The 25,069-nt window shown below is 53.2% G+C and overlaps 1 protein-coding gene across 5 annotated transcripts; it reads right to left on the minus strand.

Moving 5' to 3' along the window:
* Positions 1-3,832: 3,832 nt before the first annotated feature.
* CACNB1 (calcium voltage-gated channel auxiliary subunit beta 1) lies at positions 3,833-24,785 on the minus strand. 5 transcript variants are annotated; one of them, XM_024979650.2, is made up of 15 exons: positions 22,826-24,785; positions 22,294-22,424; positions 19,762-19,848; positions 16,670-16,789; positions 15,629-15,751; positions 14,925-15,061; positions 14,616-14,692; positions 14,052-14,206; positions 12,887-12,967; positions 12,369-12,427; positions 12,075-12,184; positions 11,777-11,928; positions 8,549-8,644; positions 7,932-8,117; positions 3,840-5,712 (listed from the first exon to the last, which is right to left on the minus strand). In XM_024979650.2, the coding sequence occupies exons 2-15, from the start codon at positions 22,375-22,377 to the stop codon at positions 5,248-5,250; spliced, it is 1,932 nt and encodes a 643-aa protein (XP_024835418.1). In that variant the 5' UTR covers positions 22,378-22,424; positions 22,826-24,785; the 3' UTR covers positions 3,840-5,247.
* Between the last annotated feature and the right edge of the window lie 284 nt (positions 24,786-25,069).

Here is a 25,069-nt window from a genome sequence, read left to right on the forward strand (position 1 = left end):
GCCCAACTATGATTTTGCTTCTGCGTTTCCTCCATCTGAGCGCCTTTCACCTTCTCAGAGAGGTGTGTTCCTAAATCCCTTCAAGTGCCCACTACATAAGCCACCTTATTCCCAAGCCCTGGTCTGGTTCTCCAGTCAAATGGGGCTTCCTTTTTACACTGAGATGATAACTGACCTGTCTGCTTTCTCCAATCAACTGTGAGTCCTAGAGGGCGGGGTCATGTCTCTCTCACCTGTGTATTCCCCACCATCCACTCCCCATCAGCCCAGAGCCTGGTGCACAGTGGGGATGTGTTGCTTTTGGACTGAAGGGCTATAAGCTAAGTTACAGCCTGAGAAATGGTGTTTGGAATATTAAAAAAGGATTAGGAATGGAAGTTGAAGAGGACTGAGGAAGGCTGGGTAGCTTGTGGACAGAAGAGGGAAAAGTTCACTAAATACAGAATTTTCATCCCACCCAGAGTGGTGCCCAGAGTTAGATGGAAGGAGAATTGACTACCAAAGCCCATCTAGGCTGATTCCATTTCAGCCCTAGTTAAAAATGGGCTGGGCTGCGCTGGGGTGGGGTAGGGTAGAGGCTCAGAAATGTGCTAGGGGAAGCAGCAATATTTAAAGCATTTTTACCATCTGTTTCCTGGAGGGGTTGGAGGGTGGGAAGAGGGAAGGAACCTCTTAGTGCACCCTGCCCCCACCATCAATTGCAGAATTGAAAGTGACTGTTTCTGCTCACTGGAGCACATTCAGTAAACAGACATGAGCTGCCTCTGCTGTGAGGCCCAGCAGTAGGATCTTCAGGGGGCACTCATTCATTTATTTGACAAATGTGAGTCAGGAATTAGAAACATGCCAAGCAGACAAAACAGGCCCTGTCCGGGTCTTATGGAGCTTGCCATCTAGTTAGGGAGACAAATATACACACCCAAAAAACAACTAAAAAAGAGACAGTGGAGGGAAGGCCTGATTTAGAAGGGAGCCAAGGCACACTTGTCTGCTGATGTGATTACTGGGGCTAAGATTTTTTTCTTGAGGTTACTGAGCTGGAAACCACCCCATCTTCTGGCCTGCTCCCAGGTCCTGGTGGTCACAACTCAGCTCTCATTTTTTAGCATGAGGGAAACCTTCAACCTCTCTGACCTCAGCTCACTCTGGGGCAGAAACTACTGAAAAGACAGAAGCAGCTGGTCAAGGAGGGAGGTAGGAGGTGTCCCCAGCATCTCAGTTCCTGAGTCCCTGAGGTGGCTGCGGTAGGAGCATCAGCCTCTCTGGGCCTAGTCCGAACCGACTTCATGGTCGTTGAAATCCTCATGTGTTGACAACCACCAACATGCTTATTGTGTGATGGTTGAGGGTTGGTGGTTGCCAAGAGACAAGAATCTCTCTCCCCTCATCGCTCAATATCTCCAAACCACCTAGAAACGCCCCTGCCTGCAAGTTCCGGGCGAATGCAATTTCAAGCAGAAGGCACACGGCGAGAAGACAGAAACATACTCGGACACCTGCTTCTTCCTGCCCCGCACCCCTCCCCTTGCAGAAACCAGGGCACCCTGGGCCAGGGGAATCAGCACAAGACTTGGAGGTCATGGACAGCACAGAACTTGAAATCTGAAGATCTCAGTTCAAGTCCTTGCTTGATGGCTGTGTAGCTATGGTCAAACTGCTTAACCTCACAGAGCTTTATCTGTAAACTGAAGCTAATGATCCCTGCCTTTGATTGAAAATACCAGGGTGCACTGCAGATGGAGTTCTCTGTGGAGCCCAGACGGAGCCTGTTTTCTGCTCTTTCCCTTTTGGATGTCCTCCCACAGGAGGAGCTGTCTGTGGCTCCCACTTAGGCTTGTGACCACTTTGTCCAAAACTAATGTCTGCCTCTAACCTGGTTTTTTCACTTGCTTCCTCTATGTCTGGGAAGACCATCACCTACAGTCATCCACATGCCTCCCTCTCTCTCACACAGTTCAGTTCAGTTCAGTCGCTCAGTCGTGTCCGACTTTGTGACCCCATGAATCGCAGCACACCAGGCCTCCCTGTCCATCACCAGCTCCCGGAGTTCACTCAGACTCACGTCCATCGAGTCAGTGATGCCATCCAGCCATCTCATCCTCTGTCGTCCCCTTCTCCTCCTGCCCCCAATCCCTCCCAGCATCATTGTCTTTTCCAATGAGTCAACTCTTCCCATGAGGTGGCCAAAGTACTGGAGTTTCAGTTTTAGCATCATTCCTTCCAAAGAAATCCCAGGGCTTATCTCCTTCAGAATGGACTGGTTGGATCTCCTTGCAGTCCAAGGGACTCTCAAGAGTTTTCTCCAACACCACAGTTCAAAAGCATCAATTCTTCGGCACTCAGCCTTCTTCACAGTCCAACTCTCACATCTCTCTCACTAGCCACCTCCAATTGCTCTCCAAGAACTCTCAATCCTAAACACTATTTGTCTCTTGCAGCCACCGCCTCCTTACCTGTTCCACTTCAAACCCTCATTTCTCACCTGGAGCACTGCAGCTGTTTCCTAGCTAGGCTGCCTCAAATCTATGCTCCTGTGACCCCACTCTTCCCTTCACCTTGAGAGCACCCTTTGCTAGTGAAGTGTCAAGAATGTGTCATGCATGTCACTTGCTTCCTCTGCCTTGAATACTTTCCCTGGTTCTCTGCAGGTCAACTCCTAACCAGCCTTCTAGACTCTGCTCAAGCCTCACCTCCTCTAGGAAGCCCTTCCTGATCTCCCCAGGTTAAGGCAGGGACTTCTCTTTCAGGTTCCCCTAAGACCCATTGCTTCCCACATCAGAGAGCTCCCTTATGAACTGTCTGCTGCTCCCACTTAAGACTTGTGCCTGGTACATAGTAGATGCTCAATAAATGTTTGCTCAATTACTAAACACAGGAAAGAAAGATTGATTCCACTGCAATGCAAGGGGAAGAGCACCACAATGGGAGGCAGAATGGGCTCCAGTCCCAACAGTGCTGGCTTTGCCATCAACTCCCTGTTGACCATGAGCCAGTCACTCAACCTGTGGGCCTGTCCAGTTCCTCTTTCCTTGGATTTGCTAACCCCTCATCTGGAGGGTCTGAATGTCCGTTGCCCTCTATACACACCCACAGACACACACACACACATGCACACTCTGGACAGGATTATCTGGGTCTACTACCCCAAAAACAAGAACCAGGAGAGTGGAGAAATGGTTTCTGGGTGCTGTGTGAGGCAGGCAAGTCCACATCCTGCCAGGTGATGAAGGCAGGAACTGTCACTCTCACCTGCAGACTTTCTTCCTGGCCTTTTCTCTTTCAGTCTGGGACTGGGGGAGTTCCCAATTCTCTACCCACCCCTCCCCCCAAAAAATACCTCCTTCTCTCTCACAAGGCTAGTTAGCAGTGACTGGGGTGGGGGTTGGAGGCATCAGTGGAGGAAGCCGGAAGTTCAGCCCTTCCCTCCCTGAGGAGCCTGGGAGCAGCTGAGGCCACAGGAGCAGAAAAACACGCATGCTTCTAAGACTGTGAGCCAGTGGCTCTGGATCTGATCCCCTGAATGACATCCGGGACACTCCACTTCCCTCTACAGTTTCCGGTTTTCCCTGGCTCTACTTATGGGGAGACAGGACAGGTATGGGGCTTGGGGCGGAGTGGAGCTGAGACTGGCCACGAAGCTCCTGTCAGGCTTGAATATAATGTGTCAGAGTCGAAAGTCAAAGCACAATCTCTCCCGCTGTGCAAATCACTCAGGGCGCAGCTGACTCCCACGCCCACCGCTTCACTCTCCTTCCCTGCAGGTCAGCAGCTCCCACACACCTAGGCTGGCAACCGAGTGGCGAGTGATGGGGACAAAGAAGCAGGCCTGGGAGGCGGTGCAAAGGACAGGACGGCGGTTTTATATGTGGCAAAATACTTCTAGGGTAGTACAGACGAACAGACAGACAGATTGGGGCACGGGACACCAGACAGGAAAGGGGGAGGGTTGGGCAGTGGTCTCTTCTAACCAGTAAGTGGAAGCTGCACCCCGCCCCAGGTAGGGGGTGGGGTGGGACAACATTGGCACAGGAGGTGGCGAGACAGGCATGAGGTGCCCATCCCTGAGGCGGGCAGCCGGGCAGGGCCCAGTCCTCGTTGGCACAATCGGCTCTCTCTGGCCCAGCTGGGTGCTGGGGGGCAGGGCTGCTGGGCAATGGGATGCTAGGCAGAGGGACACTCCAGAGCAGAGGGCGTACCAAGGCCTCTCCTGGGTGGAGTGGAATGGGTAAAGGACAGGATCACAAGAGGCAAATACAGAGCAGCAGCAGCAGCAGCCAAGCCCCCCACCCCCCAGGGGAGATCTGACATCCAGAGGCAACCCCTGGGGTGGTGATTAACTCTGGGGCACCAACCATAGGGCCTCTTTTCTGGGGCCTCAGGGTGAGAGTGAAGGAGCAGTTTTTTTGGTTTCAAAATGAGGCGGATCAGAGTGTTCCATGGGCCCAGGTGACGAGAGGATGGGGGGGCTCAGATGCAGAGGGGCCCCCTCTTCTGATGGCAGCAGGCAAGGGATGTTGTAGGCAAAGCTCATTCCTGGGGTAGGCAAAGGCTTGAGGCATGGAGGTGGTGGGACGAGGAGCAGCATCTGGGGCGGCCTCCTCCTCAGAGTTCTAGGTCCTGGGCAGGCACAGGGCACTGCACCTGATGCCCGCCAGCATCATCCAGACCGCTCCATGAGACAGCTCCCGATGGAGCTTCCATTGCTGTAGCTTGCACCTCCCAGACAATGAAGCCAGGAAGCTGCGGGCAGGTGCTGGGGGCGGGGCTCATGGTAAAGGACGCTGGACCAGGGGTTTGGGGACGAGAGCCCTCATGTGAGAGTCTGTGGTCTCCCTCTCCAGGAAAAGCCCCTCCCCCCCATTCCCAAATACTCCAGGGTGGAAAAAGAAAGGGCCACACCATTTTAGGGCCCTCATTTAGAGCCCGGAGTAGAAGGAGTTAAGGAAGTGCACCTTTTCTCTGGGTGAGGGGAGAGAGCCCCCTGAGGTGGAGAGGGGGATACTGCAGAAAGGTGGGCATCCTCCATACATCCACAGCAGGTAGGTAAAAACCTGCCGCTGAGGCTTAAGGGACTCCCAGGAGCTGGGTGGAAGGTTACCACCAAAGAAACCCCAATCTGAGCAAAGGCATCTGAAAGGAGGGAGACAGCGCCCCCTGGAGGCAAGATACATCTCCGTGGTGAGCCCCCCTGTCCCTCCCCTCCCTTGGGCTCAAGAGCCCTTCCTCCCACTGTGTAGCCCCTGCCCCTCAGCGGATGTAGACACCCCGCCCCCAACCCTCCAGCTCGTTCTTGTTGCGCCCCAGAACTGGGCCCCCGCCCTCCGCGCAGTAGCGGGCCTTATTCCGGCCGCGGTTCCGGTTGTCGGTCAGCTCCTCTTCATAGTCTTCTTCCTCATCCTCCCAGGATCCCTGTCGGGCTGGTGGGGTGCTGCCCCCTGCAGGGTCTCCAAGCCCTGGCCCCTCGGAGGGGTCAGTCTCCATGTCCACACACGAGTCTCCCAGCTCCGTGTAGGCAGAGTTTCGGTTGCCAGGGGTGTCAGCATCAAACGTGTCTTGGCGGGACAGTGCCCGCAGGGTGCCCGCCCGGCCTGGCGGGTGGCTGCTGGGGTAAAGGCCTGGGGGCTGGCCCAGCTCTCCCGGGTACTCGTGCACACTGGCGTGCTCCCCCGTGGCCCGTTCCAGCGACTGGTCCCCGGAAGCAAGGTAGGGTCCCTGGTTAGCAGACGGACGGTACACACCATGCAGATCAGGCAGGAGTGAGAGAAACACAACAAAGCAAGGCAGGTTAGTGAGGCACCAAGACGCCCAGCCTGGCTGAAGGAGGAGGGTGCTGGCCCTAGGGGTTGGGCAGCTGGGCAACCGGCTCTGGAGCCCAGCCAGAGGACAGAACTCAAGGCATTTGTTCTTCCATTAGGAGAGGGGGCGCCCGACCTTCTCAGGTGTGAGAAGGCATGACTCTCCTGGTAATCATGGTAGAGAACCCATGAACGATTAGTCGTCACTTCCTCAAGGCACTCATTAACGCTGTCTTGGGCTAAATCATCATTAACAGCTCATTAGTATTGCCACTTGTTAGTGGTTGATTGGATTAGTCGTTGCCCCAAACATACTAAAGAGAATTTCATCCAGCTCCTTCAGCCCAACAGGACCCTAATCATAGGCGTCCAGAACTCCACACTTCTCCCTACTCCAGTCTGAGTCAGGTGACAGTCTCCAAGGTTGATAGGATTCTTCCCCTGCCCCCAAAAGACTCAAAGCTTCAGGCTGGGGAAGGCTGCTGCTGCTAAGTCACTTCAGTCGTGTCCGACTCTGTGTGACCCAGTAGATGGCAGCCCACCAGCTCCTCTGTCCCTGGGATACTCCAGGCAAGAATACTGGAGTGGGTTGTCATCCTTCTCCAATGCATGCATGCATGCTAAGTTGTTACAGTTGTGGACAGGAGCCCACCAGGCTCCTCTCTCCATGGGATTCTCTAGGCAAGAATACTGGGGAAGGCTGATGGGTCTCTATTCCCCACTGGCAACAATGAGATGGCTCAGTGTCCTTAGCACCAATGTCACATGAAGATGGCCATGGAGGCTGCTGGGTGGGGTGCCAAGAGGCCTGGGTTCTAGTGCATCCCCTGCCACTTCAAGCTGTGTGACCCTGAGCAGTGACTCCCATCTCAGTGGCCCAGTTTCTCTGTGGTGCTGTGATGGGGATTAGGCTAGAGCAGCAATTTTCATTCCCTGGAGTTCTGGGGTAGATGGACAGGACATAGAGTGCTTCAGGGGTCCCCGTGGAGGTAAAGTGGAGGCCAAGCCACTAGCCCTCTCCAAGCAGAGCAAGGATGCCTTATTTACACACTGAACTTCCCATAAGATTCAGTGAACAAATGGGTTCTGGTGCTGAAAACAAATTTGAAAAGCAGTGGTCTAGAATGATTTCCTGGGTTTCTTCTAGCTCTAATCTAGAACCCAATACTTAATGATTTGACCTCAGAAATAAGCCATGGCTCCCATAGGAGATCAAGGTAGGGTGGGGCACCCACAGGAGGATCTTCCCTGGAATATGTTTAACTGGAAGGGTGGAAGGTTCTATATCAACTCATAGAATATGCTTCATTTTGGGTCTCTTCTGAGAACCCCTGGAGATTAGGGCTCTGGAGCAGGGAGCAGTCTGTCTGGTTTTAATGGCCCTGCTCTGTGGGACTCCCTGGGTCTGAAGGCCGTGGGTCTGTTGCGTCTAAAATGCTGTGACCTCTGTTGAGTCTAAAACGGGTGTTGCTGCTACTGCTGCTGCTGAGTTGCTTCAGTCGTGTCCGACTCTGTGCGACACCATGGACTGCAGCCTACCAGGCTTCACCGTCCATGGGATTCTCCAGGCAAGAACACTGGAGTGGGTTGCCATTTCCTTCTCCAAGGGATGAAAGTGGAAAGTGAAAGTGAAGTCGCTCAGTCGTGTCCGACTCTTAGCGACCCCATGGACTGCAGCCTACCAGGCTCCTCCATCCATGGGATTTTCCATGCAACAGTACTGGAGTGGGGTGCCATTGCCTTCTCCGAAAACGGGTGTAGAGTCCAGCAAATATACATTGGTTTTCCTGTTTCTTCCTAGTCTCTTATCTTACAAGGCCCCCAAAGCAGAAGCCCCCAAGGCAGCAGATATAGTCTTATGGGACCAGGCCCAGATAGGCCCCACCAGCTAGCCCCAAACCCATCAAAAACCACAGACACCAGAAACTGCCACTCACCACATTTTTTACAAAATAAAACTTTTCCCTTCCTTCCCCAAGTTCCCTGCACTCAGTTCCGAGCCCTGGGCAGGAGGGGAGGTGGGCGGGGCACCTACACCGTGTGCTCCTGCTGCTGGGGCACCGCCCTGGCTCGCTGCGAGGCCTCTAGCCCGCCCCAGAAGCTGAGATTTCTCCTGAGTGAGGTGAGCACTTGTACCTGGAGGTTGGAGACAGGGGCAGGGCTGGCAGCCAGGGCTGCAGTAGCCATGGTGCGGTTCAGCAGCGGATTGGGCGGAGTGCTGCTGGGCGGGTGTGTAGCCTTCCAATAGGCTTCCAAGTACTCTGCCAAGTGCTCGCAGGCGTCCTCCAATTGGTTCTCATCCAGGATGATGTCAAACATCTCCTGTGGAGGCGGGGTTAAGGGCAGGGCTGGGATGAGCTGGGCGTGACCAAGGGGTGAGGGTGTGGCCTGGGGGCAGTGGGTGGAGTCAAGGGGTTGAAGGACAAAGTTAAAAAGAAACCTCTGGATGTTCAGGAAGAGGAGGGCTCTCAGATATGTAAATTAAATATATATAAGGAGGTCTTAGCACCTAGATATTACAGCTTCCTCATTCTATATATAAGGTAGCCAAGGTGTGGAGAGGGGCTTAACTCTCCGTAGAGAAGTGGTGCTGCTGGGACTTGAACACAGTCTCTAACTGCCTGTTCAGCCCTCTTTTCCCAGACAATCCATCTGCACCTCTGAACTGGACCCAGGTGTTCCTGGTCATTCTCTCAGCAGGCCAGAGGAAACCAGGAGAACCCAAATGCCCTCCCTTCCCTTTGAGCACTCACAGGGGGACACTGCGCCAGTTTCTCTGAGGCCGCTATTTGGACGTTGAGGTGTTTGGACTGAGACTTCCCTCGAGACTTGATGAGCCTCTGAAGAACCTGTTTGGTAAGGGGAAAAGAGGAGCTAGAGGGACCCTGCAATGCACCAACCTGGAGAGGCAGGTCCTGGTTGGAGCCAACGTGGAGAGACAGTATCAGGGCCGGGGGAACATTCCATGACGCTCAGCCCTGGATGCCTTTTCAGAAATGACCTCACCAGCCCTGTGTCCATCCTACACAAAGCTCAGGCTCTCTCCTGGGTCTCATGCCAGCCTCCCCTGGGACATTCCAACAGTGGTTGTATGAAGGGCAGTGATTCTCCTTCCCAACCCCTGTAACCTTCTTTACAGGTTTCATTCATTCTGAGCCAACTTCCCCTCCGTGTTAACAACAGGCAGCCATCCTTGATAGGGACACTTGCTATGCCTTGGCACTGGTCTGTGCTTTTTTTCATTTTGTTGTTGTTGTTTAGTTGATAAGTTGTGTCCGACTCTTCTGCGACCCCATGGACTTGTAGCCCACCAAGCTCCTCTGTCCATGGATTTTCCAGGCAAGACTACTGGAGTGGGTTGCCATTCCCTTCTCCGGGGATCCTCCCTACCTAGGAGACAAACCCATGACTTGCACATTGCCAGCCAGATGCTTTAGCACTGTGCCACCAGGAAAGTCCTTCTTTTCATTTAGTCCTGACAATAATGCCTTTAGGCAGCCACTATTATAATCCTCCTCTCAATGATAACAATAATAATGATAATAGCTAGACATAAAGCTACAACCTTAACTAAGTGGTCAAAGTTAACAGTACCAGCAATACAACAAACCAACATCCTATGCTTCCTGATGTAATGCATTCAGAAGGACACATCACTTGGGGAATATTCCTACCGGAAATGCAAAACCTCAATCTGTTGACAGGGAAACATCAGACAAACCCACCTTGAGCAACAATCTACAAAATAAGTGATCTGTACTCTTCAAAAATGATAGTCTCATGAGAATCGAAGAAAAGCCCTTCTTCGATTTTTAGCTTAAAGATTACTAAGGAGAAAAAAAATAAAGAAGAAAAAAATACTAAAGAGATTTAACAACTAAATGCAACACGTGATCCTGGATTGAAGGGGAAATTGCTATAAGGGGCATTTTTGGGACAACTGGTGAAAACTGAAAATAGACAGTATTTTAGTGAGATTTCTTGAATTTGACATGTAAGTTAAGGTCCTTGTTCTTAAGAAATACATGTTGAAATTTTGAGGGATAAAGAAATACAAGATCTACAACTTAAACAGTTCAAGAAAAAAGATATATATATATAAACACATATATACATAATATAGACGTACATAAAGTGTGTGCATGCCAAGTCACTTCAGTCATGTCCAACTCTGTGTGACGCTATGGACTATAGCCCCCCCAGGCTCCTCTGTCCATGGGAATTCTCCAGGCAAGGATACTGGAGTGGGTTGCCATGCCCTCCTCCATGGATCCTTTCATTTCCTGACCCAGGGATCAAACCCACATCTCTTTCATTTCCTGCATCTGCAGGCAGGTTCTTTACCTGCTGAGCCATGGGGGAAGCCCTAAAGATAAAGTAGATGTGGCAAAATGTTCAAAATTAGTGAGTCTGAAAAAAAAATTAAATTGTATGCTTTAAATGGCTGAATTAAATGGCATGTGAATTTTATTTCTAAAGAGCCATTAAAAAAGTAGTGAGTCTGAGTGAAGGGTATTCAAAGGTGATCCTTTGTACTGTTCTTGCAACTCTCCTATAAATCTGAAATTACTTCAAAATAAAAGTCTTTAAGAATTGAACACATATAGCACTCAATAGGTACCAGGCACTTTGCATGGTTAATTTGTTTATTTAATCTTCACAAACATCACCTAAGGATTCCTATTTTCCAAATGAGGAAACTGAGGCACAGAGAAGTCAGGTGACCTGCCCAAAGAGCCAGAGCCAGTAGGTAAGTGGCAGCAGTGAGACATAAACCCAGGCAGCCCGGCTTCAGAGTCCCCACCCTTAACCTCAGAGTCAGTGCTCAGCGAGGGCAATGGAAGTGTGTGTTACTTTCTAGTTCACAAAGTGCTTTTGCATCCATTATCTCATTTGCTCCTTTAAACCACCTCAGGAAGTACTTAAATCCCATCCTCCCCTTTATCCTCATTAGAAACTGGGTGTTTAGCTCATAGGGTGCTATCATGCAATGTTAATCCCTGATTGCCTTCATCAGACAGAACTCTGGGCTCTTTACATCACTACCTCAAGATAAGGATTATAATTCCCATTTTGTAGGTGAAGAAATTGTGCAAAAGCTAAATTATCTCCCCAAGATCCAAAGCTCAATAACATACAACCAAAAAAAACAACAAACTTTAATTAATTAAAATAAGCCACTCAGAGCTAGGATCTGACCCTCATGCTTCAAATCCTTCACCTAGGGACTTCCACTGTGATCTACTGGCTAAGATTCTGCACTCCCAACGCAAGGGGCCTGGGTTCGATCCCTGGTCAGGGAACTAGATCCCAATTGCTACAACCAAGAGTTTGCTGCAGCTAAAAATCCCACAAGACACAACTAAAGACCCAACGTGTCACAACTAAGATCCGGAGCAGTCAAATAAATAAACATTTTATAAAAATCCTTCAACCTGGCTCACCTTCCACGTTTCTCAAAACCACTAATGTCTAGTGGGGGGAATTAAAGGAGCTGCTGTATGACAAAGAAGTAAATCAGTCTTCCTACCAAGTTCATCTCTATCAAGGTCTAAATGAGGGCAGTACAGTAAAAAGGGCTGAAATAAAAAGACAGGAGAAAAAAAAAAAGACAGGAGAGGTCTTTTTCCAACTGCCAAGTTAGCTGGGTGACACTGAGGCAGAACACACAGAACTGTTTCTATTTTCTGGACTAAGGATGGGAGGTCAACAAAGCAGAGACAGGGGACTAACCTGCACAACTCTAATAATAATATTTAAAACACTTAATACACCATGAGGTATATTATACCAGATCGTTTGCTAAGTGATAAGTATTCACATTAGGTTGCATCTTCACAATATCCAGACAATGGAGTTTGATGGAGAAGAGAATCTGGGCTTGAGGAGATGAAGTCACATGATTAGTAAGCAGTACCTGGGGCTTAAACACAGGCAGCCCACCCAGAGCACTCCTGTCCCCAGTAGGGTCTTGTACCCACCTTAGGAGAGGTGATCTTGATGTAAACAATGATGGGGGCCAGTGAGGTCTTGGAGAGCTGGGCTGGATGGTTGATGGTGTCGGCGTCCAGAGCAACCAACTGAAGGGTTCGGGCTAGCTCAAAGATCCGCTCGATCTCGCTCTGAACCTCAGCTAGGCGAGTGGAGTCATGGGGAAGGGGTAAATATAAGGCAGCCTCCCAGGAGGCAGTGGGCAGATAGAGTGTTTCTGGAGATGCCCCCTCACTCCCACATCTGGCCCCAGAGCAGGGTGGGGGCAGAGTCAAGGGATGGGCTCACCCAGGCTGGAGCGTGTGTTGGAACGCTCGATGATGATGTGTTTGCTGGGGTTGTTGAGGACTGATCGCTTAGCCAGGGAAATGTCCGCTGTCACACGTGTGATGGAGATCCTGGGGGGCAGAGCAAAGGGTCAGGGTTCAGGGTGGGCTAAAATGTCCTGCCTCCTCCCCAGGCTCCAGGACAGCATTGTAGCCCTCAGTCCAAGAGTTCCAGGATTGTCATTCAAGCCATCCTGCCCAACCCCAGCAGCAGAGAACCATGCTGGGCATGGAGAGCCAGCTCCAAAGGGCTTACCTGCCATCAAACCGATGCTTCAAGAAGTCAAATAAAGCTTTCTGCATCATATCTGTAACCTGAAGTTGGGGCAGGGGGTGGGGGTGGAGGAGGAGGAAGAGATGTCAGGTGTTTGAAGCTCTCAAGGAGGGTAGACTGCTAGGCATTTGCCCCCTGACATTCCATTTTCTCCTTTAATCCCTGAGATGAATGAGTCCCTGTTCAGGGGAGGAAGTGATCCTTCTGAGTTTGAGGGGCCTCCACTGGGGTCTCTGATTCCAGAGATCCTTTCAGGTAGAATCTCTAGGAGGACTTTTCTGGGTATTTTTGAGAAGACTAGACCCTTCTGAGTGGGTCTCCCCATGGGTTGGGTTGGGGCCCCCCTGGGGAAGGGGGTGGTCTCTAAAGGTCTGTAGCCCTCTGGGGAGGAAACCCTGGGAAGACCCTGCTGGGGGATGTCTCTGGAGTCTCAAGACCTTACAGAGTCTTTCTGGCAGTCTGGGCCCCTCTGGTCCCTATGCCCCTCTAGGGGCTCCTACCTCATAGCCCTTCAGCGACGGTCCCACCAGGATAATGGGCCTCATGGAAGGTACCACGTCATAAGGGGGCACGTGTTCTGTCTGGGGGGAAGCAGGGAGGGGAAACCCCAGAGTGGAGATGGCATTAGCCCCTCTCCCCCCGCCTCCAGGCTCCCGCATGCATCCTTTCCTCCCCCTGGTCCCAAAGCCCAGATGTAGGGGATCAGGGTAGGGGTGGGGAGGGAGAACCAGGAATGGGGGGGAGGAAATGGGGGCAGATATGGGAATGGGTGTTAGAAGGTCCCCCTAGCTCATCCCAGAGGGTGGGGAGGGAAACATAGAAAGCTGTGCTACTCACCGACTTCTGCTTCTGTTTGGCTGGGTCCAGAGATTGCCAAGATGGGGGAGGGGGAGGAGAAAGGGGAGGGTACCCAGGCAGGGGCAGAGGGCAAGGGAGGAGCCAGGACAAGAGAGGGAGGGAGAGCGGGCGGACGAGGAGAGATAACAGGGCATGCGTGTTAGTGACAGACAGAGCCAGAGAGAGGGGATGGGACCCCATGCCAAGGGGGAGCCAGAGATGGCCCTGGATCAGGGCCAGGAGTGGGACTGACAGCCAGTCCGGTGAACTTTGGAATATTCAGACATCCTCTACCCCCTTTCCGGGTCTTGGAAAAAAGCTGGAAAGAGTGATAGCCCCTAATTTGGTGCCCATCTCCTGGCCCCAGTGCAGGCCAACCTGCCCATTGTAAGGGTTCCCTTAACTGTCCTGCTCTGCAGCCAGGAGATCCCTGGGCACCCTAATCTGAAAAGGGCAAAGAAGAGTCACCATTCCACTTTCCCCTTCACATCTGGGGGCAAGGGCAAACATGAATATGCCACTGGTAGTGAGGGGGAAACGTCAGGTTTCATTACAACCAGATCTGCTTTCAGTTGGGGGGCGGGGGCTAGAAGGGCTGCTTCCATGGCAAGAACCATCCCTTCTGGGCAAGAAGGCCAGGGTGGGGTTGTGCATGGAGACAGACGTGCCCATTCTGGGTGCCACTCTACCCTTCCCTCCTCCTCGGCAGGAAGGCCTGATCCCCACAAAATCAGGCCGATACCCCATCTGAATCCATTCCAGCCCCCCTCCACCCACCGAAGAGCTGGGCCCTGACCTCCCCTCTCACAAGAACGCAGTAAGAATTACCTTCTTGAAGAAGGGGATGCGCTTGCCGTGGGGCGGCGGGGTGGTAACACTGCTAACACTAGTCTTAGCAGAGCCGCTCTGCTCCCCGAGCTCTGCCTCCTCATCCTCTAACTCTAGGGGGTCTAGTTCAAAGGCTAAGTTAGTCATTTCATTACCTGGACCGGAGAGTCAGGATTGAGGGAGGGAGGAGGCGAGGTGGGGAGGAGTGAGATGGACATGGAGACACAAGTACAGAACGCGGGGATGGGATGGGGAGAAAAGAAAGAAGAAGAGGTGAATGGAACAGGGCTGGGAGAAATGAATGGGGGGCAGGGGGCGGGGCAGTCAGGAGGAGAGATGGAGCTACTGAAGAAATGGGAGAGGACAGACATGAGAGAATGGGTGCTGACTGACCAGCCCAGCTTGGGGGGTGCCCTGCTCTTCATGGAGGGGGTACCGCTGGATGTGTTTGGAGGACTCAGGATTGGGATACCCCTTACTGCAGGGAAAGGAAGGGACAGGCAATGGGGAGACCACCCCACCCAGGAGCTCCACCCCACCCCCTGGGGTGGCGGCAGCTCTTACCACTGGCAGGGGGCGTGGGGCGGCGGGTGCCAGTCACCACGTCTCCCAGGCTGGAGCTGGAGTTGTCACCTGATTTGCTGTGTGGGCAGAGAGGCAAATGGAGCCGTGAGCAAAGAGGTGGGTGTGAGGGCGGGGGATCTTGTTCTCTCACAGGCTGCCCCTCCCCACTCTGTGGCCCTCATTCGCCAGCCCCACGGGTGAGGCCTCGGGCAACTCTGTGTCCTCAGAATATGAGGTCAACCCTTGGGGCCTCCTCCTGGCTGGCTGGCCTCTCCCGGGGGTGGGAGTGCCCCGCCCCCAGCCAGACACCTGGAGCTGAGGCGGTTCTGGCGCAGCTTCTGTTCCTGCAGCAGGCGCAGGCTGTCCAGTTTGACAGGGCTGGGGATGAAGCCAACCTCACAGCCCTCCTTCACCAGTCGCCCGATCCACCAGTCATTATTGTATTTCTGCAAACAACAACGGCAGGTGGGGTGGGGGAGACCAAGAAGGAGATTAGAGGTCAAGCCAGCAGCCAGCTCCAGGGGATACCACCCCCAACCTTGCCTTCTCTGCCCAGGGGATGGCACCCTCAAAGAGCCCCGGCACCAGCCTCTGAGTACAGCTCCCAATTCTCAGGGCTCTCTAGGACCAGCATCCTCTTGTGCCCTGGACTACCCCACCCCAAGCATATCCCTGTTCTGAGAGTCCTTCCTCCCGCCATGTGTCAGCTCTATCCTGGAAAGGCGGGGAGAGAAGTAAATGCTGACACCTCTGTGTGCCTGGCACACTGCCACTCCATCAACAGTCCTCTTCACAAACCCTCCCAGCAACCCTGCAACCTAGGTATTACCATCGCACGTTACCAATGAAAAATCTGAAGCTCAGAGAAGTGGAAAGATTTGTCTAAGATCACAGAGCAAATTTAGCCCAGCTCTGCTTAGTTCAGAAGTCTTTTTCCACTAGAGCTCTGACTGCCCCTCTCCTGGCACACACTTCACTGCCCTCCCTCCAGATGCCAAGCGGTCTCGCCCCACCTCTTTGATGTGTAGGAAGTCCTTAGGCTCGAAGGTGATGGCCACTCCCTGCACAGGCACCTCATCCCCTGGAGATGGGTTGTAGCCGACATTTGTCCGCACAGCAAATGCCACCGGCTTGGTCTAGAGGAGGCACCCAGGGTGGATGACAACCAGAGAGTTAAATCACAATGGGATGTACAACTTCCTGACTGGGGTGGTGATTATGGAGAGGTTTGTTTTGTAAATTCTTCATTAAGATACACATTATACACGCTACTATACACAAAGTAAACACAGTCCTACTGTATAGCAGAGAGAACTATATTCAAAATCTTGTAATAATGAAAAATGCATGTATAACTGAATCATGTTGCTGCACACCTGAAACTAACACAACACTGTAAATCAACTATACATCAAAAAAATTTTTATTAAAAAAACAAAAGTATTCACTGAATGGCTTATGCAGGTTTTTACGTGCATATTAAATTTCACAGTAAAAAAAAACAGCAAAAAACAGAACTCAGTCCTCTCAGGATGGAGGGGGGCATCAGGGAATAAGTATAGGTTATGGGGGACCCCAGAATGACACCAAGAAGGAACAGTCACAGTAATAATAATAATAGTAGTGATCATGATAGCAGCTACTGTTTAGTGTGCCAGGCACTGTGTTATATGTTTCACACCCATTATCTTATTTATTCATTACAAAAATCCTACAAAGTGCTATTATCATATTCACTTGAATGAATGGGAAAACTGAAGTTCAGAAAGGTTAAGTGAATGGCCTAAGATCTCACAGCTAGTAAGAGCCAACCCAGAAAGAGTGGAAATGTTTAGCTCCTGTTACGTGTGGCAAGAGTTTTAGGCACTTATTGCACTTTATAAGGAGGCAGGTATTATAGCTTACACTTTTACAGATGAAAGACAGAGGCACATAGGAGGCGTACATCTGCCGGGAAGTGGCTGGGCCAAGACTTGACTCAGGTCTGTTCAGGCTGTCTCCAAGGCACGAGGTAAGGGAAACAATGCCAGCACAGCCCCTCCCATCTTTCTCACCTTGGCTTTCTCTAGCTGGGCTAACGCCTGACGCTCTGCCTCCTTCCTTAAGGCTTCCCGGTCCTCCTCCAGAGACACATCAGAGTCTGACGGACGGCTGGTGTAGGACTCTGCTGAGCCCTGAAAACAGACAGGGCCAGCTCAGGGCCAACGCCGCCTCCCCAGCTCCTGGGCCGCAGAAGGCACCAGTGTGAGACCACAAGGGCTAGGAGGTGGCGGCATTAGACAGGAAGAGCCTGAGAATGAGGTCTGCAGGCCCCTGGGAAGAGTGTGGCCCTAGAAAGGGTGATAGCAACAAGCAGGGAATTATGGCAGGTCCAAGGACAGCTGCTTGGGGCCCAGGGAGGGGTGGGAACCTGATAGGGTGCAGTGCAGAGGCAGAGTGCCAACGGTCAGTCTCCATTCCCTGTTCCTCCTTCCCTCCCCTGCTCCCAGAACCCGCTGAGACAGACCCAGCACAGGCCCAGTGAGTCCTTCCAGGGGCCACAGCCACCAGCTTAGGTCTGAGCCCTCTGCACTGGTGGCCATGGGCAGCCTGCTCCATGTGCTAGGGCCACACAAAAATTTGCTACCTTCTGCTCAAGGGCGAGGGAAAATAGAATCCTACCTCCCCTGCCAGAAGCTGGAAAGCCCCAACCCTTAGACTCTTATAAGATACAAAAAAGAACCCAAAGTTCCTGGGGTGGGGCAGACAGGAGAAACACATCAAGAGAAGAACACAAGCAGGCTTTTCCCTTGCATTAGGGCAGCCAACTGCCAGCATTAAGACAGGTTCAGAAGTCTGGGTGTGCCAGGATGCTGGCCTTGACCACACGGACCATCCCAGGACATAAGGAACTCCCTCAGCAATGCAGACACACGTGTAAGGCACACATAGCCCAGGAGGTGAATGAACATGCTCTTTCACGGGTGTATTTGGATGTGCAACTTCAAGTCTGTTCGGGAGTGTGTGCTCTGTGGTATGTCCTGGTGCATGACTGAATGCATACAGGTCCCTGTGTGTGCGTACAGGGGAGGGGCAGGGGGGCGCCCTCAGTGTCTGTGTCCCCAAGGGAACGTGAGGACGGGAGCCAGAAGTGTGGATTTATTGCTACAAAGGGCCGGAGGGGATGTGACGAAAGGGTAAGACTGCAGGGGTGGGAGGGTTTCTTTCTGAAGACAGGAAGGGATCACTTGGCCAAGAATGCCCATTAGCCTGGTATGGAGGGGACCTCGGAAAGAAAGAAGACCAGGTCCCATCTCCCCAGAGTGCCCTCGTCATCAGCCAGTGCAGCGGCCCATCCATTTCCCAGCCAAATCAGGAAAATGGGAGACTCTGAGAGGAAAACCAGGGGGTGGGGTGGGGTTTTCATAGAAGCTGGAAAAGCGATACAAAGGAAAGAGTGAAAACCAGTGAATCAACTACTCTTTATCCCTCCTGAGCACTCAGAGTCAGGAAGACAGCCACCAGGAGAGCCAGAGGAACAGACCCAGAGATGGAGAGGGGCAAGCACTTACTGACCCCAACACACACACACACACACACACACACACACACACACACACATGCACACACACACACACACAAGTGCGTGCATACCAGAAATGGCGGGAGACAAGGGAACAGTGAGAAGGCAAGGAAATAGGCTGGAGTGAAGGCCTCCCACCAGCTTTCCTGAGGGGCTGCTCCCGCCCCCCACCCCCACCTTCACTCCATCCCCAGCTCACCACTACGAGGGTCTGGTTGGGCGCCTCCATCCCGGCGCCCTCAGTGCCTGGCCCTGCTGGCCTAGGGGGTGGCCCAAACTGCCCGTTCCCCCAGGGGGCTCAGGTTACAAGCAGAGTTGCTACATGTGCAAACTGCTAGGGTATATTTAGCTCAGAGATGTGGCAAGGCCTGCCCCCCCACTCCCTGCCACCTACTGGGGGTCAGAGCTGGGGAGCTGAGAGGAGAAAGGATTGGAAACTGGGGTCTGATCCCCTGGGTTGGCAAACACTGAAGGAATGAGGCCCTTTTCTGTCAAGAGGGGCTCCACTGAGCACGGTGTCATTTTTCCTAGCCCTGGCCCTGCCCCAGTCCTACAATACACACAGGGGATGAGGGAAAGGACTTCCCATTTGTATGTGTATTTAGGAATCCTGGGATGAAAGGTCCCTTTCCTGATCCTCTCAAGTCAGGCCTGGGCTTTTGAGTGCCAAGTGTTGTGGAGACATAAGAATCAAAAAGAAGGGCCTCACTCCAGTCAGTAGTGGATCTGCCTGGCATCATCCTCTCTCTCTTGGCCTGGGGGTGACTGACTTTCCTACTGTCCTCTGTCCTCATGTGCCTGCCCATTTTTTCTTCAACGTACTCCTTCCTTGTCTGATCCTAAGCCCCTCTCGCCTTTTTTGGGTACCAGGCTTTGTTGAGATGCTCTGTAGTCATAGCAACCACAGGGCTCTCTCACTGCTTCTCCCTGAGCCTGAGATGGCCTGGGGTTGAGAGTTAGAACAGAGATGAGAATGGCAACTTCCTGACTGAGAACAGAAGACCCCAGAAGGCCATTCAGTTATAACCCCTGCCCTTTCATTCAGGGGTGCTGGGCTGAAGTCCTCTCTAAAATCAACTTCCTGCTGCCTCTCCTCCACCCTCCTCAACACACATTCTCTCTGCATATTAAACAACAGTCACAACTGGATGTGAGGAGGGCGTTTCCCCGGATCCATACCTAATCAGGGCTCCAGGGACCCAAATGTCCTGGCTCCTCATTTCATAGGACCTCCCTCTACCCCATGCTGTCACAGATTCTGGGGGAGGACATGGAAGAAGACAGCCGGCAGGGGGAGTGGGTGACAGCCTGAAGCAAGCTAGAAGGAGGCAGGCCAGGCTGTCCCTGAATGAGATGACGCAGGCAGGCAGCAGGGGCTGGTGCCTGGTGCTGGGGGAGGGGCTGGGCGGGGGCTGAGGGAGTGGGTACAGCTGACAGTATATGCAGAGGAGGTCATGGGGTGTAAGGGTGATGGGGTGGTTCTAGGCAGGTAACAAATGACGTGGGGGAGGGTGCCTGGAGCTCACCAATCCTGGTCTCCACCAACCAGCCACCTCCCTCCTCTCAACCCAGCCTCCCCATTACCTGGCGGACAAAGCTGTTGGATGTTGTATCCGAGGATGTGCTCCCATCCGACCTTTTGAACCGCCCTTTCCTCTTGCTGTATTTGCCCTGGAGAGGCCAGGAAGGGACAAGAGTAGAATCTCAAAGACCCTTGCCCAACCCTCATCCCATCAAGTCCAGAACTACCGCCAAGCCTTGGCAATATCATTCCCTAATCTCAAGAGCCTGCCCCTCCATCTTCTTCCTGGGATGGTACAGCCCGAGGGAGAGGGAGGGCCCAGACCACAGCCATGGGGTGGGGGACAGAGCAAGAGAGCCCTAGGAAGCACACACAGAAACCCCCGAACCAAGTCAGAGGTTGGGAAAGGGGAGGTGCTGAGAAGCTGGAAGCTCATTAGGCAGCAAAGCTAATTAAGACGCTGGGCAGGCTGCAGAGGCCTGGGGGGAAGGGAGAGACTGCCTGCAGTGCTGGGGGTGTGGAGACAGCCCCTGGGAAAGTCCCCTTCCCTCTCCACTTCAGCTGGAGCAGACTGGGGCTGTGTGCACCTATAGCCCCCAGAGAGAAGAGGAATCGCCAACCCAGGCCCAGCTTGACTTTCCTGAGCCCAACTCTTGCCTTGTTTTTTGCAGAGTGGGGAGGGGAGTTGCAGCTCTCTGGTCTTAAGAGACCTAAAACTATTAGATTTCTAGGGAGGAGGGGAGGGGACATGAAACTGTATTTGGAAAGTAAATATCTAACCCCAACCTTGACCCATGGGGGCAGATTTAGCATACCCCTCATCCTGGTAGGACTTTTTTTCAGCCCCCTTTTCACAATCACAGTGATCATACCTCTTCCCAAGGGGGCAAGAGACATCAAGCCCTTTAGCCCTCAGCTGCCACTGCCCACTTCCTGTCCCATGATGCCCACCAGGCTGCATAAATCTAAATGTCCCTTGGCCCTCCCCCAAGAAAAACCGAGGACACAGCCCCTGCAGGGCCTCCGGGAAGCCGGGCTCAGTCCCGCTGGCTGGGCTCCTGGCTTGGGTGGTGTGGACACTGCCTGACCTCTCAAGTAGCCACCTATTCAGGTATTTCCAGGCCTCCTAGGAAGGGGGCTGCTTCTTTGCCCTCCCCAACTCACATATACACATCAGCCCCCAGGCAATCTAGAGTGAGAGGGGATGATTGAGGGTCCAGGCCCTCCAAGCTGCTGTCCACAACCTCCATCCTAGAGTTTCTTTGCCAAAGAAGCTAGATAAGCCATAATCAGACTAGAGGCTCTGGTTCCTTGGGCTTGAGTACAAGAGATGGATGGATAGATGGGCAAGACACCTGGGAACCCTTCAAGAATCCTCCCTCCCTCACCTTCTCTGGAACCAGACATATATCCAACCTTAAGGACTGAGGATCCCTATGAATTTAAGAGGATTCCCCCAGTGAGCACAAGGCTCTCTTTCACAATATCACCACTATCCCAGGCTAGGAAAAGGGAGTGGCACCCAGAGGGACAAGGGACAGCTGAAAGGAAGGGCCCGGTCAGCTGCCTCCCAGGCTCCAAGGGGCCTGGGGTGGAGAAGGGAAGTATTTTTAGGTCTGATCTGACACCCCCCCGCCCCACGTGCCCATCAGCCATACTATCATGGTGGTTACAGTTGCTCCAGGCTGGCCACAGCAAGAAAAGAGTTAATGCTATCCTAGCCTTGGGGTGTTGCCAGAATGGAAAAGGACGTCCCAGAGAAATTCTTGGGGACGACCACCCCAGACTCTGCTGGTCACTCCACCGGCACCCTCCACCCCCAAGAATATCCCTTCTTGGGGGTAACCAGTTGGTACAGGAAAAGTGTGAGTGGGGGTGGGGAGGCAGCCCCCCCCCCCCCCCCGTTCCCCCAGGTAACACAATTTCTTCCCCTCCAGGACAGTGAGTTGGCATCCATCCAACTTTCCAAACTTTGGAGGCGTTTTCTGGGGCTAGGGGGATGGGTCGGGAAGGGCTAACACGGGTGTCGGGGGAGGGGAGGTGGTCTAATATAGAGGTGGAACTGAAGTGGCTGGGACGGGGGCCTAGCTCGGTGCTGGTACCTTCCCCACCCTCGAGGGCCAGTGTCCGTAGCTCTGAAGGCCTGCTGGCACCGCCCTCTGACCACCGCCTCGGCCATCTCCCAGTGCCACCCCCACTCCACCCACACCCGCCCGGAGCCCCTGAGCGTGCTCTGCGTCGCCCCCTTTGCCTGAGCTCCCTCTCTAGCCTCCCTCAACCCACGGATCCCGCCGCCAGCACCCACACTCTTAACCCACTGGAGCCGGTACCCAAGGAGCAAAGCCCCTGACGCGGGGGAGAGGAGGAGGCGAGGGTGACAGGCGGCCCGACCGCCCCCTCCCCGCTCTGCAAAACCGCAGCATAACTCCCAGCCAAGCGCCCATCAATCATTCACTGGCAGGGATGGGGGGCGCAGAGCCTTTTCCCCTCCACGCCGGGCATATAACCCCTTTCTCCCCGGTCCCCCCTCGATCTGACCCCACAAGGTCCACGGGAGCGGCCCCCTTCCCTCGATCCCGGCCATCACACCTCACCTGTGGGCTGGGGTCGAAGACCTCCATGGGGATCTCCTGGGAGGATGGGTAAGGGCCCCGGGACATGCTGGTCTTCTGGACCATGGAGAGGAGCCTCCCCTCCGGCCGCCGGCCCGGCCCAGCCGGGCGCCCTCAACGCATGAGAGAGGCCGTCGGAACCGAGAACAGCGTAGCCAGCACCCGGTCCAGCCACCTGGCCCGGCCTTCGGTTGCCCTCTTCCTGCGTTCCCTCCCTCCTCCCGCTCTCTCCTCTGCTGCCGCCGCCTCCTCCGCCCCTGAAGGCTCAGCATCTCCCCCCGCCCCCTCCGCTCCCACCCGTCCCTCCCTCCCTCCCTCCCTCCGCCAGTCGCGGCCCCGCCCCTCGCAGCCCCTCCGCTTGCTCTGCACAGACAATGGGAGGGAGGCTGCAGGGACGCACGCCTCTCCCGGCGAGCTCAGGTCTCCGACTGGCCTAGGGTGAGGGTGGCCACTCTGGGGGACATTAGAAACCTTGCCAAGGAGCTGAGAGCGGGAGGGAGGGGGTGCGGTTTACCAGTGGATGCCAAGCGCGGATGGAACCGAAGCGCGGATTAGCATGGCTGGCACCGCCCCCCGCTTCCGTCCCAAACCGCTCTTCCTAGCTGGTCTCCCCATTCCATTCCAGGCTGGGCCACCGGAACTTCCCAGCCCTTGTGATCCTGGGACCCAGCTTTAACTCCTTTCTCCCCACTGTTGTCCCAGACCGCCTTAAGCCAAACAGAAAGGTCCCTCCCTCCCAAATAGGTTGGTGCTGGATGGCTGGAGGCTGAAGCTGGGGTGGGGAGGGTGTCCAAACGGAGTTCAGCAGAGACAGCAACAAGAAATTCCAGGGATTCAGGAGTCCTATTGCCCTAGCGCTAACAGCTATCCCCCAAACCTTTCCAAAAGGCCAGGGGTGGGCCTGGGTGAGGTCTGTGTTCCTGGGTAGAGAGGGAGGAGGAGGAAGAAATGTGGAGCTGAGACTGGAGAGTGGCGAAAATCAGATCTAATGACCTGTCACCTGGAATTGTTTCCCCCTTCATCCTTTATTTGGGGACAGATATCCAAGGCCTGGACCCCAACCACCATGATCTGTGAAGCTAAAAGGACTAGAGGATTCTGGCAAGCGGCCTTAGTGCCAACTTGGTTCAGGCTCTTTCTGGTGGTGTGGCTCTGGGCACATCAGTACACCTCTCCTGTAAAACGGGTTTGCTGGTACTGTGGTGTCTTTGTCACCTGGGATTTTTGGGAGGAAGAGGAAATTAAATGATGGGTTTCTGAGATGTTTGGAGATGCTGTAAGATGCTGTGCAGGGCAGGGGTGAGGTAGGGAAGGGAGGGGAGAGTGTCAATTTTGACAGGAGCACCTGTTACCACCTTGCTTGACCCCTTCCCGGGCTCCACAAAAAAGAGAAATGAGAAGTAGAATGGAGATTTGCCCAGGTTCAATAACTCTAAAATAAGCCAAGCTGGGAGTTTTCTGGCAGTCCAGTGGTTAGGAGTCCAGGCTTTCACTGCTGAGTGAAAGTGAAGTCGCTCAGTCGTGTCCAACTCTTTGTGACCACATGGACCATAACTTAACAGGCTCCCCTGTCCGTGGGATTTTCCAGGCAAGAGTACTGGAGTGGGTTACTATTTCCTTCTCCAGGGGATCTTCCAGACCCAGCGATCGAACCGGGGTCTCCCACATGGCAGGCAGGAGCTTTACTGTCTGAGCCACCAGGGAAGCCCAGGTTTAATCCCTGACTGGGGAACTAAGAGCCTGCAAACCGGCGCTGCTAAAAGTAAAATAAGCCAACCTGCTGTGTTCTGCTGGAGGGGAGTCTGGGGAATACACTGACTCCTCCTTCTCACCCTGGGTTTTGCAACAGGTGTGGGTCAGCCCTAAGATCCAACCCTGAGCAGGGCTCCCATCTTTCCCTTGGACACAAGAGAGCCTGGCATGACAGAGAAGGCCTGGGTTTTGTAGAAAGACCTGGGTTTTCGATTTCTCTATTGTGAGAAAGTGGCATGAATTTTGATCCCCTTCCTCTTTTTTTTTTTTTTTGAGGGGGTGAGGGTGGCCACACCACACTGCTTGTGGGATCCTAGTTCCCTGACCAAGGATCAAACCTGGGCCCTCAGGCAGTGAAAGCACAGAGTCAAAACCTCTGGACCATCAGGGAATTTCTTTCCCTTCCTCTTTTGGACCTCATCAGCACTATTTAGCTGGCTTCCCAGCTAGCCCTAGTGGTAAAGCACCCACCTACTAATGTAGGAGACATAAGAGAGGAAAGTTGGTTATGTGGGTCAGAAAGATCTCCTGAAGGAGGAAATGACAACCCACTTCAGTATTCTTGCCTGGAGAATACCATGGACAGAGAAACCTGGAGGACTACAGCCCAAAGGGTCACAAAGAGTAGGACACGACTGAAGCAACTTAGCATGCATGCTCTATTTAGCAGCCAGGAAAGTTCAGATGATAGATATGGGGTTACCAGCTGGAGCAAAGTAAGAAGTTATTACCAGAACCCAGCTTTATGTTTCTTGGACCTTGGAATGTTCTCCTTGGGTTCTTAACCAAGCCTTCGGTTCTCCGAAGCAAGAAGAAAGAACTATGAGAGGTCCTGTCGTTTGATTTAAAAAGACTTCCCAACTATTCTTTCACTCACTTGCTATTTCTCAAGTGCTTACTTATGTGCCAAGCTGTATGAGCCAAACCCATCCTGCCATCATGGAGCTTGTCTTAACGCCTTCTTTTGCAAATTAGATATATCATAACTATACAGGTACACTATACA

This window comes from Bos taurus, chromosome 19 (assembly GCF_002263795.3).
Source record: "Bos taurus isolate L1 Dominette 01449 registration number 42190680 breed Hereford chromosome 19, ARS-UCD2.0, whole genome shotgun sequence".
NCBI lineage: Eukaryota > Metazoa > Chordata > Mammalia > Artiodactyla > Bovidae > Bos > Bos taurus.

Bases quoted from the DNA above. Each gene is read 5' to 3' on its own strand.
- CACNB1 (XM_024979650.2), bottom strand. From the start codon at position 22,377: ATGGTCCAGAAGACCAGCATGTCCCGGGGCCCTTACCCATCCTCCCAG. The intron at 12,968-14,051 runs GTAATTCTTACT...GCTTCCCCCCAG, and splicing joins GCATCCCCTTCTTCAAGAAG to ACAGAACACGTGCCCCCTTA. The intron at 12,428-12,886 runs GTAGGAGCCCCT...CCCCAACTTCAG, and splicing joins CGTCGCTGAAGGGCTATGAG to GTTACAGATATGATGCAGAA.